Raw genomic sequence first — 18,554 nt, forward strand, 5'->3', positions numbered from 1 at the left:
TTTTTTTTTTTTTTTTTTTTTTTTTTTTTTTTTTTTTTTTTTTTTTTTTTTTTTTTTTTTTTGTAAGGATCTCACTAGAGCGCCTTATGCAACTGAATAGGTCATAACGTAGATACGGAATCATTCTCAGTAAGTCCATAAGAAGTGATCCCATTTTTTTCCATCGCATAGGTAGAGACCAAGAGTCTTGAACGACCCATACAACTCAACAGCAATTTTGAAAAAAGAAAAATTCTAAAATCCATGGATTTTTCAGTCATTGGTTCGGTTTTCGAGTTAGAGAACCTTAAATCTCGAGTTGAACCAAACTAACTCATTTTTATTCATAAAAGAAAGCTCAACTGGTTCTTCGCCATCCAATATCACATTAACGCTTAGTAGCGTCTCACTCATTGTCGCCTCACCTTGCTCCATCACATTAACGTTCACTATTGTCTTTCGCTCGACAACTCCTCCGACAGTAACCAGTAACCAATCTCGACTTCTCTCTCACCCGACATCCATGATTCCTTGATATTTCAAAAAACATATATTTTTCTCATCTCATAACAAATAAGAAAATCGATGAAACTGAATTAACCCTGCCCATTAATTTGGTTTGGGTTCATAATTTAATAAACATTCTTAAGATGGGATCTTAAATGTTCCCAATTTCTGAAAATTTATGAATTTATTTTTAATTATAACATTAAATTGAAAAAAAAATTGAGTTATTTAATTCGAATAAAATTCACAAACCAACCTAAAATTTATATTTATCCACGTTACAAGTCGCAACACATCATTTACATCGATTATAAATATTAAAATATTTTTAATATTTTTAAAGGTAGAATTAGGCGGTAAATACATTCATAAAATTTGCCTATGAAAAAAATGAAAATCTATAATAAATAAAACTATGAATGTAAAAAAAATTTAATATTTTTTTTCTAATTATTTTCGTGTTGATCAATAAAATTATGTTCGAGTCAATTATTAATATGATACAAATAGGACCATTGATGAAGCCTCCACTAAAATTTGTATTCAATGCTAAGACAAACTAGACCCCATAATAGAGAAATTCATTAACTATTTAGGCATAAATATACGAGTCTATTTTATCATTTGAACAACGAACCTTAGCCCTGTAACCTCACGTTTAATCAATACAAAATTCCGCATAATTTGCGAGAGAGCCGTCTTTCAGCACTCGGGACAAGATTGGTAAGCACACATACCCAACTCGACTATTAGAATTGTAGAGTTTGTCGTTTGTTTCTATTACAGTCGCAAGCTTGTTGTAGTTGGCCACAAATTTCTTCATTAAATATTATATGAATTTGGTCGATTCTTCTAATAAAAAAAAAAAAAAAAAAAACTATAACTATTTTAAAAGAATAATTATTAGTTAAATATTTAGGGAATTAAATAAACAAATATTTTTATAAAATAAAAAGACTAAATATATTTATTTTTTTCAAATATTTAATTGAGATTTTTACTATATTATCCACTTTAGTTGGTTTACGTATTGTCATCCATTTTGACGGTTATGTCTCGATGTTAACCTCACAATTTTAAAACACGTATGATAAGGATCTCATATTTATCATATATATTTTAAAATAATTAATTCAAACAATTTGAACGCTCGTAATTTTACTATGAATAAGGTCGCGTTGAGATTTAGAATTAGTACGGGAGTGGCCGATTAATAATAAATATTATAATAAATGAAAATAAAAATAAATTTAAAATGAACATGGGCTAGAGGATGGAGCTGGAGTGAAGTCAGGTCCCTTACACTGTACGAGATTTACGAAATAATTCCTATGGTCCAATACTATTATTGTCTCCAAATATTTATTTTAAAATTACAATTATTCTTTTTGCAGATTAATCCCCATATATTTATTTTTTTACTTTTCAAGCCAAACAGGTGGTCCCTGAAAATCCCAAAATTACAAAACAAGAGGGGCCACAGTGTCAAGGCCAAAAATATAAGAAACCGACAGCTGACTGTCCCGTAGCCATGAAAATCGCGTCAGACCAACCGGCATTTCCCTGTACCCGGTCATTACTCTTCTCCCTCCCTCCCGTGATCGCAGTAATAAGGCACCAGGAGAATAAGAACCAACGATTTCCTTTTAATTAATGCTTCTCTGCAATTTCATGTCCGCTAAGTAAACGGCGGCCGTTTTTTCTTCTGCTGCTGCAGCGTACGGTGTTCCGGTTAGGAAAAAGTGAGCGCGGTCGGCTGTCAGTGGCCGGCGATGGCGGAGGTTGTAGAGAGGGAGGTGACTCTCAAGGAGTTGAAGACTATGATGGCGGACTTTGCTAGAGAGAGGGACTGGGATCAGTTTCATAGCCCTAGAAATCTCCTTCTCGCTATGGTATTGTATTAGTGTTCTTTCGAAAACTGCACTTTCTTACGCGTTTACAATGCGAAGTGGAAAACGAATATCACCTTCTTCTTCCGCTTGTGTAAGCTACTCGGAAACGATTTGATGAAAATTTTGCGGTTCGTTTTCCCGATGTGAAATGGGAGGGTTGAACTGTCTGCCGACGATTGACGTTCTTTGCTTACTCTTTTTCGTATTGTTTTTGTGCTAATAATGTCTATTAGGGATTTTTCGATCGTCGATGAATGCTTCAATACTTCCTCGTTCCTTTAGGGTTTTACTGAAGTTTTAATGGCGGAAGAACTACTTCCACCGAAGTTATGTTGCGATTTGGAAAAACTTCAGGACAATAATTTCTGTTAGGCTTGAAATTTTATGCGGGGTAGGACTGTTCTGAGTAGGTTATTCACTTGACTGGCCAGATTTTATCTCATTTTTACTTGGCAATCATTCTGTCATTCATGAAGTACAAATTTTAGGAACAGTGAAAGCTGTTTTGTTTGCTGTTTGGAACTGTGTGAACTGTTCCAAGTGAATTAGGACGTAGGCGGAGAATGATGATACCCATTCTATTTAGTGGATTGCCCATAAATGATTTTTTTTTTTTTTTTTTTTGTTAGTTTTGTATGTTTTATCTTGTGGTTGAATAGCCCAGCTTTGATGACTGCCAAGGGGGAGAGATCTATCTAGCAGGGTTTTCTTCTTCTCATGGCTTTTACTTTCTGTTTGGAATACTTCAGGTGGGTGAAGTGGGAGAGTTGTCTGAGATATTCCAGTGGAAAGGGGAGGTTCCAAGAGGCCTTCCTGGCTGGAAAGATGAAGAGAAACAACATCTTGGGGAAGAACTCTCAGACGTTTTGCTGTACCTTGTTAGGCTCGCTGACATATGTGGGATTGATCTTGGTAAAGCAGCTCTACGGAAGCTGGAGCTGAATGCCAAGAAATATCCAGTCAAGCTTTGCAAAGGGTCGTCAAGAAAACACACACAAATCAGCAGCAGCGAAGCCGATTGCAATGAAAGCGATGGAAAAGAAGACCCCAGTAAACAGTGACAGCAGCAGCGGCATCAGAGAAGCAGTGATGGTGTCTCTTCTGAACTTTGGTGGTATGATTTTATATTGTCTTTATGACTTAACTTGGATAGCTTCTAAACGTTGTTGTCATGTGTCATGGGCTCTTCTTTTGTGAGTATATTTAATGATATACTTCGACACATTTTGTCTTTTGCTAACCCCTTTCCATTGCAGTATAACCCTTTAGGTGTCCCCATATACGCCCCCACGGATTCCTGGCTTTGTTGATTTGCGTGGTTTCTTGCCTGAGTTCATGTCATTTCAAAAATGCTTCTTTTCTTTTGGGTGTCCCCCGATCTTTTTTGGGGTGGTTTTAAAATATGATTTCAGTGCATCATAAAGCCATTTATTAAAATATGGCTTTTGGTGTGTCTTCTTCTTCTTCTTTTATCTCTATTTTCAGTGCATTATCTTAAGTAAGATAGCTTGCATAAAACTCAACCAAGAAAATTCCTGGAATTTTAATGTCAAGATAGGCCGTCACTGTCTCGAATCCATTTTTTCGAAGACCTTTTTTTTTTCACCAACTCCGATGACCACTAGGTCCCATCATGGTCTGACTTTTGGTCATTTTTAATTTGATTTTTTTTTTTATATAAAAAAGAATTATTCTGATTTTGAGTTATTAAGGAATAACCAATATCACTTTGCTCAAATTGCTATCTTTAAAGTCATTCTGGAACAGGGTTATATATAATGAAGCTTGGTTTTTTCTTTTTTATGTAATTAATTTTTATTCATTTCCTTTATATGGTCACCCTAAAAAATCAAATGTAAAGAAGAATCTAAAACCAGGTTTGTAATATTATTATATAATATCTATAGACACTTTATTAATGGATTTAAATTATTTTAGATCAAATGGATAAAGGAAGAACTTTTATATAATTTTTTAAATAAATATAATATTTTTCAGTTGAAAAATAAAACCATACTATATTTTGTTATTTTGAGAGAAATCTCGAGGTATGCAAACATGATAAAATAAAACAAAATTGTTTTTAAAATTTCTAAAATTAAATTTGAAAAACTTCCTTATTTTTTAAAAATTAATAGGTAGGAAATAAATGGGAAATATAATGTGTGCAGAGCTATCAGTTTGATAATGCATGGGCTTTTACTCCATTTATTTTCATTTTTATTCCTTGATTTCCAAATACCCAAAAATATCCAGAATTTCAGTAAAATTATAAAATTTTGGTATAAATTTAAATGTATCAATTATGTTATTTTCTTCATTTGGTTCTATTTTATCTGACCAATTGTTTTTTAGATTTTAGAAAATTTTAGTATTTTTATTAATTTAGCATTTATGATCCTTTCTAAATAATTTTTAAACCAATGGGACTTTTAAAATATTTATAATTAAAAAAAATGAATTTTTTTTTTTAAGAAGGGGGAAACTAAAAAAATAAAAGAGGTGGGGGAAATGTGGGGGAAGAGAAGACATTCCGATTGGCAGAGGGATACGGTCTGAGGGTTCAGTTTTGAGTACCCAAACCCTATCTATCTGCCACTCCAACCAAACCAAATACCAACCCATGCTTCTACCATTCCTACCCTAAACCCTAACCCTAACCCGAACCCCCTCGACTCTCCATATGTTTAATAACCCGTGTCGACGAAGTTTTTTTATTATTATTATTTTTTTATTCTTTCAATTAAAATTTTATTAGACATAAAATTAAATTTTGTAATTAATAAAACATTAATATTTATATTCGAGGTCGTTGGAGCTCTCAAACTTAGTCGTTATCAAATTATTTACATGGAAAAGTTTATATTATATTTGATAAGTTAATACTCGTTGAAGGAGGGGTATAAAATAAATAATAGATTTGTGAGGGGCTAATATTTAAATAGAAGAAAGAGGAGAGGCAAAAGTTGAGAATAAAAAAGAATTAGAAGAGGATGTTGGGTTTGCGCGTGCAGACGGATGAGTGATTACTTATGGTTCATACCCAACATTAACATGGGAATTTTAAGCCCTCCTCTAACCCATTATTACATTAATAATTTATTATGCATTTGTTTATTCCTTTAATCATCGTCTTCCTTTACCCAACCACGTTTAAATGAGACCGATCATAAAAGTAAAATGGTAGTGTCGTGTTGGTCTGTAGGAATAGTTTTCATTTGCGATATTTAACGAGTCAAAACAGACAATATCTGCTAGTGATGAAATTGGGCTATTCAATGTCAATTAATCCTTAAGTATTAAGAAATTTGATTTTTGATTTGTGAGTTTTTTAAAATAAAAATTTTAAAATTAAATAAAACATAAAATTATTGAATAAACTTATAATTAATATTTTTTTTAGTTTAGTACAATAAATGTGATTTTTTTATTTATAAACTATACTTAAAAACGAGAATTTAAAAGATATATATATATATATATTATATATATATATACACACACATAACATAAATGAAATTGTGGTCCTATTGAAAGGACCTAAAACCTTTTACTCTAATAAAGCATACATATAGGAGTTGACTCTAAATGTGTCACGTGCCTCAAACGTACAGGGCCCTTGCTAATAAAGAGTCACTACAATTTTCGAATGTATTAAGGTTTAAGGTTTAATTTCTATGCTTTGAAAGTTTCATGATCAACACTATCTTTGAGATCTCACATCAGTTGGGGAGGATAACGAAACATTTTTTATAACAGTGTGGAAACCTCTCCCTAGTAAATGCGTTTTAAAAACCTTGATGAAAAATCTGAAAGGAAAATTTCAAACAGGATAATATATGCTAGTAGCGGATTTGGGCCGTATAAATGCTATCATAATCAAACACTGGGTGATGTGCCTGTGAGGAGGCTGAGCCCTAAAAAGGGTGGACACAAGACGATGTGCTAGCAAAGATGCTGGGATCCGAGAGAGAGTGGATTGTGAGATTTCACATGGGTATAAGAGTGTGGAAACCTCTCCTTAACAAAAACTTTAAGGAAAAACTCAAATAGACAATGTCTACGTTGTAGTCAATTTTTCATACTCTACATCATTAAAAACTTAAACTCGAGCATACTTGTTTCCTCCAAATAACAAATCACATATTTACGGATAGAAATACACAAACCTTTCAGCGAGTGAGTCATTTCCATTGTTAGGAAGTAGTCGAGATCTTCCATCTTTTTAGTCGAGACTAATTTTAGGTTTCTTATAAGCATCCACATTGAATACTTTTCAAACAAAAATCCTGGATTTCGTTTCAAGCCCTGAAGAATATTTTTTAGAGTTTGTGCAATTTGCTCGTAATTCTTTTGTGGATTCCATATCGGTAGGTATACCTATATAAACTTCTTCTAAGTTGTCATTGAAGAAGACATTATATTTATCTAATTGGTGAAGTGACCAAACACTATTCAACACTAACGAGAAGAGAACATGGCATCGAATTGTACTAGAATGACAAAAGTTTCATGATAACTAATATCACATGATTAAGTTTAGAGATGTCCATTTAACGGGGAAAACTTGATCTATGGGTCAAGTCAAGTTAGACAGAGTCTTATATCTCTCAGCAGAAATGATTATGAAATAAGAAAAAGGAAATATACATATACAATATATATATATATATATATATATATATATTTTGGCTATGAGAAGCAAAGACTACAAATCCTCCAAGATGAAGGCTGTCAGACAATGATCGAGCATTCATGCTTCTTACAAGAACCTTTTACCATTAGAATAGACGTAGAGACCAGGCAAGATATACAACTTACTTGAAACAATTGAATTGATATCATCTTCTTTACAGACAGCTTCATTCAAAATCGATTGTTCAACTCTGTCTCCAAATCATGGGACACGTTCCAACACTCGCTGCAATGCCCTTTTAATACCTTCCTGATCGAGTGATGTTGTCAGTTGTATTTCTTGAACCTAAATTCACAAACCATTGATGTTAGTGTGAGATCCTATATTGGTTGGGGAGGTGAACAAAGTATTCATTATAAGGGTGTAGAAATCTCTCCCAAGTAGATGCGTTTTGAAATTTTTTAGAAAAAGCACGAAAGATAAAGCCCAAAGAAGACAATATCTGCTAGCGGTAAGTTTGAACCGTTACAAATGGTATCATAACCAGACACTAAGCTGTGAAATAGCAAGGACACTGGGTCCCGAGGGGAGTGAATTGTGAGATCCCACATCGGTTTAAAAGGGAAATACAGCATTATTTATAAGGGCATGGAAATCTCCCTCTAACCGACGCGATTTAAAAACCTTAAGGAAAATTCCGAAATGGGAAGCTCAAAGAGGACAATATCTACGAGTGGTGAGCTTGGACCGGTTATAGTTGGTATCTGTGTGCATGTGCTCATGCTTGTGCATGTGTGAGAAGGAGAAACACTACCTGCCTCCCGGCACGAGCAAGGAGAGTGAACTTCTTTTCAACAGGAGGTGCCTACAATAACAGTAAGATGACAATTGAGAAATTGAAGCCAATGACTATACCCCACATAATATTCTTAGTAACAAACCAACTTACATTTGATAGCCAAAGCTGTAGGTCTTGTGAAACCACCCGTTTCTCGAATCCTTGTCGGTTGATATGAACATCTTCTATACTGATATTCAAACTAATCATATTAAGATCATACTGCTAACTCAAGGTTAATATAACTTGAGAAGTCACATGCTGATAATATGATCCCTACTAATGACCAAAAACCGAACAAAGTTTATCAATCGAGTGAAAAAAATGCAGGGGTCCCAGACAAGGCCTCTTTAGTTTGTTCAGTGTCAGCCAATTCATCTCATATTTGAACCCTAAACGTATGTGTATGAATGTATATAAATATTTGTATGTACATCACATTGTCTGTCTAACACAAAAGTTAAACTCAAAAATTCAGAACAAGCCAAGGCATATTTATTAGTACTGTTGATGCCCATACATTGTTGTTATCAGTAATCTTTCTAGACAGTGCTCTCCATAGCTTTGAAGATTAGAGAAACATACCCTTCTTCTTGCAGTAGCTCTTCAAATATTGTATCAAGTCCAGGAAGGGGTATGATTTCGCTGTCACTTTTAGGTCCGAACGAATCAGGTTCAGCAGAATCATCCTGTTATAATAAATTATGGTGTTCATGTAGTTAAAGCTCAGTTATGAGATGAAAGTAGTTGAAAAGGCTGACTAAATGCGTACATCAATGCTTCACTAACCTGCGGTATTACTTTGTCCAATGTTTCCAAAAGTGGATCTTCCTCGAGTTGTTTAATTGATAATGTGATCCTCGACTTGTCCCTGCATAAAACCAATAAGACAGCTGACAATGCATGGCAATAGGCAATGGCCTAAAAGCTTGAGATGATATAAATTTAGCAAGTCTATCACATTTTCCTCGTTTTCCATTTCTTGACCTTCTGCAAAAATAACAAAATCATCTATCGCCTATGGCTAATCTGAGTTTTAACCAGAATCAAAACAATTACAAAGATTAAGAGGGAAAGAAACAGCAGAGGAACTCACAAGATTTTTAAGTGGTTCGACCCAATAATTGGTCTACATCCACCAAAGAACGAGTCTATATTTCATGTTTCATCGATAATGTAACAATCCAAGCCCACCACTAGCAAATATTGTCCTTTTTGGGCTTTCCTTTTCGGGCTTTCCCTCAAGGTTTCTAATATGCGTCTACTAGGAGAAGTTTCCACACCCTTATAAATAATGTTTCGTTCCCCTCTCCAACCGATGTGGGATCTCACAATCCACCCCCTTCGGAGCCTAGTGTCCACCCCCCTTCTAGGCTCAGCGTCCTCTCTGACACACCGTCCGGTGTCTGACTCTAATACCATTTGTAACAGCCTAAGCCCACTGCTAGCAAATATTATACTCTTTGGGCTTTTCCTTTCGAGCTTCCTCTCAAGGTTTTTAATACGTGTCTGCTAAGGAGAGGTTTCCACGGCCTTATAAAGAATGTTTTGTTCCCCTCTCCAACCGATGTGGGTTCTCACAAGTAAGTTTGGTACAATAACTATATCCATCTCTAGTTACAGCACTGATTACAAACAATAACGGCTGTAACTAGCTAGCTAACAAGCTTGCGCTGAATATGATTGAGCTCATAATTTGCACTTCATTACAACACTATATAACAATTATTTGTAATCAAGAGAGCCTTGTATATGTTTTATAGTGGATAAAAATACTTCAAATGACAGAATTTCCTAGAAGGTGCAAATTAGCTGGTGATAAAAAGAAATCTGACAAGACTTGCCTATCAACATCAAGGACTTTCACCCTCACTTCGTCACCCTCGCTTAAGATGTCTCTTACATCCTGAACTAGATCCCATGAAACTTCTGATATATGTACTAGCCCAGTAAGATGATAGAAACCTGTAGAATTTTGGAAAATAAGTGGTAATTGATTTCTTAAGATATCAGTACATAAGCTTAATAGAACACAAAATATCACCATCAGAGAAACGTAAATGTACAAAGGCACCATAATCCTCCACAGAGCCAACTCTAGCTTCATAGACATCTCCCACACCAACTTGCTCAGAAAACTTTGACCATGCAGCTTCCTTCTCTGAAAAGATCAAATTCTTGTTTTTCTCATCTGCTTGGATAACCTAGAAAATAAGAAAAGACAGGGTTTAATGTATCCTCACCTAAATATTTCAAAAGCAGGGATGGTCAACTGTGAATATGAATGATGAAAGAACTATCTCGCCCAAATGGAATAGACTCCTAATTTTTTTCTTTCATTTCCCTCATAAACAATTACATTACAACTTTCTCTGTTTCACTTTATGAATACATGTAATATGGTGTAGCCACATGATCCAAGTGTTTTACTTTCTTCATTGACCAATTATGCTTCAAATAAAAAAATTTGGACCTAAATTGGATCAGTTGAGTTTTAATTCATTAGATTTAGAACAGAAGAAGCAAGGGCACCATCCCATAGTTCAATTTCAAAAGAGACGTTGGTGCATAGTTTGGGAAATGATTTGAGGAACTTCAGGAAAATATTTGACAGAGGAAAGGAAGAATATAAGAGCCAGTGAGCAAGAAATTTCAACCGGAGGGGAGACTGATCATTCTCTAGTAGTTACAGGAGCCAAAGAAGCATCTGTCCCAGCTAAAGCTGAAGAACACGGAAAAAGAAAATAAAAAGAAAGATTCAATACAAGGAAGTCTTTGGTGCCATAAAAAAATGAAAATTCTGTTATGGACAATCGACCCTCCACATATTTCCACAATGGTACGATATTATCGACTTTTGGTTTAAGGCCTCGTGGTTTTGCTTTTGATTCACCTAAAAGGCCTCATACCAATAGAAATAATTGTTCTCACTTATAAAGCATGGATCTCTCCCTTGTCTGGTCGATGTGAGACTTTGTTTGCACTCCTAACCATTCTCTCCTTGAGCAAAGTACCACTTACACCTACACTCATCCATCCACTCTCAATCGTCTCAATTGACTACAAGAGTTTGTTCTTGACATCCCCAAGGCAACAACCTAGACAAAGCACAAGCCTAAATTACATTGTGGGGTACATGGTGTCAGGACTATCGCGCCCTTAGTCTCCTCCCCTTGAACAAAGATATACCCCTCATATCCGTCTCAGATTCTGTGAACACGTGGCTAATTGAAAGTACTAAATGTCTGAGTTTCAAAAGAAAAGTTAAAGATATAAAAACTGAATTTTATTTTGGTGAGTTGGACACACGTTTGACACATGACCTAGTGTGCTCATGTTGGACACTAGGGAGTGGCGAAGCAAATAGAAATACACCAGCCTTCAGCCAACTAGAAGAGATGCTTTCAAAACTATAAACGATTAAAATTAAGGACAACTTTAGTAGTTAACTACCTTCACTGGTATAAGTGAACCAATTAAGCTTTTTGCAATATCTTGGATACTCTTGTATGGTTCTGCAAGAAATTCATGTTAAAAAACTTGAAACACATATACCTCAACCAATTCAAGTCATTATTGGGTAAACTACTGACTTCGTCTAATAGCATATAGCACAAAGGATTAAGAAAACTTGTACCTTTACAAGAATGAGCCGGGCTCAATAGAGGGAATGGAAGAAACCCCACAAGAGAATAGAATCGGACGAGTAAACCTCCAGCATTCGAACCTTCAATCCTACCTTTGAAGATAAATCCACTATCAAGGTATTCCCTCGCTGTCTTCCAATCAGCAGATCTCTACTTCTTTGCAGAAACCAAGTATTAGAATATAAGAGTTCAACAATACTCATACAAATTCAGGCTAAGCATAAACTTTTTGCTCCCACCAACAACCATCCAATCATGATGGCTAAATGATGATCCTTTTGAACCCATGGCATCATCTTTAGGCCTTGATATTGCATGGTTGAACAACAAAACTCTAATGTTGCAATTCAATGCCCCAAGTGAAATAGTTGAATGGAAACAGAATATCTGGCGGTGAAAATCAAAACCTAATCTCAAAATCTTGACGGAATTGAGTGCCAAAAGCTTCACACATACACTTCTAATGAATTGTTCAAAACCTTCAGCGCTTGGAACCAGAATTCGAATTCGAATTCAGCAAACTTGTTACTTCCAGAGTGATTCATTTAAAGAGAAAATCGGATATAAAAGAAAACCCCAGTTGTTCGATTAAAAGACAGAAGGGATGAACAATGTACTCACCCGAGCACGTCGAACTGACTCCGGCGATGACGGCGAACTTTCCAGAACTCCGGCAATGGGCTCCGGTTTTCCGGAAAGGGAAACTCTGGCGGCGAAATTGGAAGGGCGTTTAGAGGGGGATTTATGGGTTAAAACGAAGGAGCTTGAAAGGGAGTGAGAAGCATCAGTGGAGGCTAAGAGCGAAAGAAATGAATGAGCAGATAGAGATCCGAGCGTTGTAGCAGCAAAGATTGGCATGTTGGGAGCTGAGAGAGAAGGAAATGGCGGGGAAGAACGTGGTGGCAAAGCATTCGGATTGGGCTCGAAATGGAAAGCTACGAACTGCTGCAAATCCGATGGGAAAGGATCGGTTATTTGCGTGACCCAAAAACATACACGTCTCTTACTCTTCGTTGATTTCTTATGTTTGGTTCCTAATTTATAGGTACTTCAAATAATTCATTTATCCATCATCAATTTGCTCATGCTTCTATTCAACTTCTCAACTAGTGCACTACTCTCCAATCTCGGTCATCAATTCAATCTCGAGACGAATTTCTATATGTAACAGCTCACCGTGTCAGCCTGCTTTTTGCCTTTGGTCTCGTCATCAATTAAGTCTCAAGACGAGTTTCTCCATGTAACAGTCCACCTCAGCCTCACAGTTAAAAAGCTCGTTTGCTAGAGAAAAGTTTCCAAACATTCTCCTCTCCAATTGATGTGGGATCTCAAAACCCACCCCCTTAGGAGGCCAACGTCCTCACTTACACAACGCCTCATCTCTAATTTTGATATCATTTATAATAGACTAAATCCACCACTAGTAGATATTGTCCGTTTTGATCTATTACGTATCATTGTCCGCTTCATGGTTTTAAAACCCATTGTTAGAGAGAGCTATTGTTCGTTTTTAAAGGAATGTTTCGCTCCCCTCTTCAAACGATGTGAGATCTCACGCTGCATTATATAGCTCGAGCCAAAGATGGAGGGATATTGCGAAAAAAAAAAAAAAATCTAAAAAAGACTCCATTGAACGGGTTAGAAAAAGACTCTTTTAACACATTCTTCAATTACATATCATTTGATCACTCGTTTGGGAATAACCAAGTTATGGGAGGTTGGAATATCATCTCGAGACTATAAAAATTTATATTTAATTATAATAAGTCGGTGAAAATTACTTCTTAGATAAATTAGAAAATTAAAAGGTATTTTTATTAATTTAAAGTAGTTTGCAAAATTAAAAAATAGACTAGTAAAGATTAGGTAGGGAATGTTTTTAATTGATGAAGAGAGAGAAATACAATATTTAACATTGAAAAAGAAATATTATTTATTTAGAACAACTTAGGATGAGAATTGAGACATGAAATCACAAACAACCTTATTATTCTCGAACTCAACATAAAAAAATCTTAGAACAAGCTAAGCTAAGCTAAGCTAAGCAGACCACCTTCTCCAATGGCTGCCGAAGTTTTTAAGGTAACACTGTCTGGTTTTAGGTCAAAAAGTGAAGGTCTGCTCCTTTCTCCTTCATTTCCACATAATGAAACCAAATTGGTCAAAAACACCGAAGGAGAAAGGAGACACTCTTTTAACCTAACCCCACCTTGAACCAAACCACAAAAACTAACCCTTCAAACCTCGAGCCGAGGAAAGCTCGCTTGCTTGACCTGTTATTACTTTTCTTAAAGTTAAAGGTTTAAACAGACGAGTATTGGGAGAGAAATAAGAGAGGGTGTGAGATCCCACCTCGATGAAGGAAAACGAAGCATTTTTTATAAAGCGTGTCTTAAAACTATAGGATTGACGAGCCAAGACAGACAATATTATTTACTAGTAGTGAGCTTAAATTGTGTTTAGTTTTTGTGACAATATTATTATTTAAAACGCATCTAGCATCGAGAGATTTTCACATTCTCCTCTTCAACCAATGTGGGATTTCACGATCCACCCCTCTTGGAGATGAGCGTCCTCGTTAGCACACCGCTTGATGTCTAATTCTAATATTATCTGTAACAGCTCAAGCCCACTATCACACACATAAAAGAGAGAGAGAGAGAGAGAGTTTGAAAGTATAGATAGCATAGAACTTATTATGAGATTTGACGATGGAAAGTTTTCTCCGACATGATTTGGGGGGTTTATAAATAATATCAGAGCCAAACATCGAGTGATGTCCCAAGGACAGTGTATTCATAGAGGTGGATTATGAGATTCCATATCTACTGGGGAAGAGGAGAGGGAAAACCTCCCTCTATCATGTGACAATATCAGGTAGTAGTGAGTTTGGTATCTGTACTTCATTGAATTAAAAAAAAAAAACATTCTTTATAACCATACATGTTACATCAATAACTAAAATCTCAGATATCAAACATTCACAAGTCACAACGCATTACTAATATTGACTACAAACGTAGAATATTCTTAATCTTCATAATAATCTTAAAAGTAAGAGAAGTTAAAGTTGAGTTGTAACTCTATTTTGGGTTGGTCAGGTTGACCCGACTAAAAAAATGTCAACCCGCAAATCAACACAAATTTTCAATTTTCTAAAATTTCAACCCAACTCAAACTCGTATGGTATAGGCTACACACTCCAATAGTATTGCCTATTCAATTGGGCCTAAAGCTTGCTTGGCCCATTTTTAATAAATCTAACATGTTTTATTCAACGTTATCACAATTTTTTTCTTTTTTTAATAAAAAGGATGAAATTATGATAATATTATAAAATTAATTCACAATCAACAAAAGTCAAAACCAATATCTACAGCTGGCGTCTTCTAATTCAATCCAATTCTTAGATAACATTAAATAAATAATTAAAAAAATATATACTTTTAAAATCATTAAAAAATTACAGACTTAACTATAAAAAAATTTAAAAAAATGGTGGGACCCATATATTATTTTTATTTTTCTTCGGAAGAGGAAATTTATTGACCGATAGTGACATGCCACGTGGGTTGTTGGCCTGTAATTGTCGTACTCCATTCCTGCCTGCCAGTGATTACGTGGCCATCTGGCGAATCACTCATAAGATGCATGGATGATGTTAGTAGCGGTGCACATCATCCATCCATACATCCATACATCCATGTGAATATGATGTGGAAAGGGCATTTTTTGTGGGTCCCGCTTCATTAATTTTGAAAGTTCCATGTGAAAAAGATCATTTTTTTTGCTTAATATATATTTCTTTATTTTGATGGCCGATAATATATAACTAATAAATTTTTTAATAAATTATCAAAAGGTTTGCAAGAAAATTTGTATTTAATGCAATTTTTTAATTTAATAAATGTAATTAATAATCAAACATAAATAGATGTTCGTTTGGATAATCTTGAAAAAAAACAGGTTTGGGATTTTTAAATTGTATAAAATGATAAGATAATTTTGAATTATAATATTTTTTATTAAAAACAAAAGGTTATTAAGGAAATATAATTATTTTTATTCTATTTAGAGTCTTTAGCCATAAAAGAGTTATTACTGTCAATATATAAACGAATATCATTTATCAACACTTCATAAATTATTTCTAAATATTTTTAAATCTACTTTGAAAATGTGAGTCTCGGATTGGTTGAGAGGAGAACAAAACATCCTAATGATATGGAAACCTTCCCCTAACAAACACGTTTTAAAGCATTCATGGGAAGCCCAAAGAGGACAATATCTACTTGCGGGTCGTTACAAATGGTATCATAGTCATACACTAGACGATGTGTCAGCCTTCTCACTCTTCTCTGAAAGGGGTAGACACGAGACGGTTTGCTAGTAAAAATATTGAGCCTCAAAGAATGGTGGATTTGGAGGGGGTCCCACATCGATTGGAGAAAGGAAAGTTCTCGCCTTCCTCAAAAGGGTAGACACGAGATAGTGTGTCAATAAAGACATTGAACTCCAAATTGACAATTTTTTAATATTCAAAGATGTTAAAAACTATCAAATTGACCGTTTTTTCAGATTTTCTTATTTAAAAATTGACTAAATTTCCAGTCAACTTACTTCGACAATAAGTAAAGTAAACAATATATATATAATAATTGATTTTCTATCAAAGTCTTTTAAAAATATTTTTTTACTTTTAAAAATTGAAGTTATTAACTTAGGAATAATATTTATGAATTTAAATTTCAAAAAACAAAAAGTAAAAGATTAAAAAATGTAATTATATATATATATATATATATATATATATATATATATATAATTTAATAATGGCATCTGAGAAACGTGGAGTGGGCACATCAGAAAATCAGGTGGGGGCAGATTTTGTGGGCAAATGGGACATTTACTTGTAAGAAAAAAAAACATTAAAAATCAGATAATGATTGATTTTAATAAATAAAAAATAAAGATTCTTTTAATATTTTTATTTTAATAAAAAAAATATATAATTGGAGTATCAGATACACAAAGCTTGGCAGAGAGCCACAGCAAAATTATGGTGTGTATGAACCTTGCTAAACTCTTTCAACAAATCATAATTCCCAAAATGCCCTTTGTCTTATTTATTCTTTTTTTTTTAATTTAAATTCCTTTTTCATTTTTAATTAGTCCATTTTATTTTATTATTGTTTTTTGTTTTTACCAAGATCAATCTTTTAATGAATTAATTAATTAAAATATTAGAAATTTAAATTTTTACATGTTAATTAAATCAGATTAATCCAACTGAACTGAACATAGTCGATTGGATCAAATCGAACTAGTCGAAACCCTCACATGCACAACTCCTATGTTTTCCTTTCTAACAACGGACATGAGTGACTACAAAAAACCTAACAGTGAGGAAGAAATTGATCGAATCTCGAGTGAGTGGTGAACAAGAACAATCAAAAGAGAGATTATGACGGTCAAATACTCGATCGACAAAGAAATATCACATTATTTGTCGTTTTACTGCGCTCGTGATATGGATGCATCTCGATGAATAGTTAAAAAAATATTTTAAATTAATTCGGTTTAATTTATAGTTAATCTATATTAATTAGTTTTAAAAAAATTAATAAAATACGCTAAAAAAAACTTGTATTAGTTTACAAGAATAATTTAAATTTAGAAACAATTCAACAAAAGTAAGGAATGTGGTCATGTGTTACGTAGGATTATATGAACCAAGAGATATCAATTATACAACATATTTCAATGAAGATGGGAATAAAATATTATTGAAATTATCAAAAGATATTTCAATTCACGACACCTTGAAGAAGAATGAAGTTTCATGTTATAAATTTCGGGTGGATTACAATTTAGAATAATTTAGAGTTATTGTATTTTAAGACTTTTTATTTACTTTAAGTTACAATTACATAATGACTAATTATGGACATTAATTAAGTATGAATGTTAATTTAATAGTTTCAGAGGCTATATAAAGCCTTGTATATTGTATTTGTAAATAGACTTGGAAAATATAGTAAAATGAACATTTGTGCTTTCTTTAGCCAATGACTAAGTTTCTTTGCAATTCTATGTAGTTTAGGTTGTATGTAGAATCATTCAAGCTCGACATGATAAATCTTGTTTGTGAAGTGATTCGAATCTCAATCAAGTGTTATTGTCTTAAGATATTTGATCAACAAGAATCATTCAAGCTAGACATGATCGATCTTGCTTGTGGAGTGATTCGCATCTCAAACAATGTTCTTGTCTTGAGATATTGGATCAACAAGATAATCCGAATCTTTCTCCCCTTGTAGTAGCTCCTTATCTTATCATAGGACAATATCGATATCATTCAACGAACCATTTTTTCTTTTTCTCCTTTTTTTTTTTTTTAATTATTTGTTTTATTATTTATAATATTCTCTCCCATCTCATGTTATTTGTTTTATATACTAAGTTCATGGACTTCAAACATTTTTTGTGTGTGTGTATATATATATATAAAAGTTTTATAATTGGTATAAATTTATTTATTTTAGGTATTTCTAAGTCACATTATTTAGCTAGAATTTTTATTATATGCTTTTATAATGCAATACATTATCATAACAAATATGTTTTTTTTTCTCATTATTATAATATTGTTTTGGTATTATGATTATTCAAAATAATTTAGTTATTACGTAAAAAGATCATCTATAATAATCACGTTATTAAAATGTATGTTAAAAAAGACAAAATATACCGTATATTAATATGTACAGACAATAATATTTTATTTTATATATAGATTTATTAGGATGGAATAACATCAATATCTTTTTCAAACTCGATTATTTATATATATATATATATATATTTATATATATTAGAGATTGAATAACATCAATATTTTGTATGATACGCTTTATTACATACTCTGCGTTCATTTTAAAATAATTAAAATTATTTTTTCGAGTTGAAAAAATTTTCAACCATATAAAATTATATTTAATTCTTAAAAAAAAAATTGAAAATGGACAAAAAAAAAAAAAAAAAAAAAATAAAAG

At 33.4% G+C, this 18,554-nt stretch overlaps 2 protein-coding genes across 2 annotated transcripts; one reads left to right on the forward strand and one right to left on the reverse strand.

Moving 5' to 3' along the window:
* The first annotated feature begins 2,106 nt into the window (after window positions 1-2,106).
* Window positions 2,107-3,602, forward strand: LOC111479510 (dCTP pyrophosphatase 1-like). Its single transcript, XM_023124210.1, has 2 exons — window positions 2,107-2,378; window positions 3,128-3,602. Exons 1-2 carry the CDS (start codon window positions 2,259-2,261, stop codon window positions 3,437-3,439), a joined length of 432 nt encoding a protein of 143 aa, XP_022979978.1. The 5' UTR covers window positions 2,107-2,258; the 3' UTR covers window positions 3,440-3,602.
* Window positions 3,603-7,111: 3,509 nt separating this feature from the next.
* Window positions 7,112-12,511, reverse strand: LOC111479406 (30S ribosomal protein S1). The gene is made up of 10 exons (XM_023124052.1): window positions 12,121-12,511; window positions 11,490-11,649; window positions 11,306-11,367; window positions 9,897-10,056; window positions 9,697-9,817; window positions 8,642-8,723; window positions 8,438-8,541; window positions 7,964-8,042; window positions 7,829-7,879; window positions 7,112-7,359 (listed from the first exon to the last, which is right to left on the reverse strand). Exons 1-10 carry the CDS (start codon window positions 12,355-12,357, stop codon window positions 7,276-7,278), a joined length of 1,140 nt encoding a protein of 379 aa, XP_022979820.1. The 5' UTR covers window positions 12,358-12,511; the 3' UTR covers window positions 7,112-7,275.
* Window positions 12,512-18,554: the final 6,043 nt, after the last annotated feature.

The sequence above is a fragment of the Cucurbita maxima genome, unplaced genomic scaffold (genome assembly GCF_002738345.1).
Source record: "Cucurbita maxima cultivar Rimu unplaced genomic scaffold, Cmax_1.0 Cma_Scf00005, whole genome shotgun sequence".
Taxonomy (NCBI): domain Eukaryota; kingdom Viridiplantae; phylum Streptophyta; class Magnoliopsida; order Cucurbitales; family Cucurbitaceae; genus Cucurbita; species Cucurbita maxima.

What these genes read in the sequence shown, in the direction of transcription:
- LOC111479510 (XM_023124210.1), top strand. Translation starts at nt 2,259, where the DNA reads ATGGCGGAGGTTGTAGAGAGGGAGGTGACTCTCAAGGAGTTGAAGACT. An exon ending in GAAATCTCCTTCTCGCTATG is followed by an intron (nt 2,379 to 3,127) that starts GTATTGTATTAG and finishes GGAATACTTCAG; the next exon opens with GTGGGTGAAGTGGGAGAGTT.
- LOC111479406 (XM_023124052.1), bottom strand. Translation starts at nt 12,357, where the DNA reads ATGCCAATCTTTGCTGCTACAACGCTCGGATCTCTATCTGCTCATTCA. An exon ending in GAGCTACTGCAAGAAGAAGG is followed by an intron (nt 8,043 to 8,437) that starts GTATGTTTCTCT and finishes TTTGAATATCAG; the next exon opens with TATAGAAGATGTTCATATCA. An exon ending in TACAGCTTTGGCTATCAAAT is followed by an intron (nt 7,880 to 7,963) that starts GTAAGTTGGTTT and finishes CTGTTATTGTAG; the next exon opens with GCACCTCCTGTTGAAAAGAA.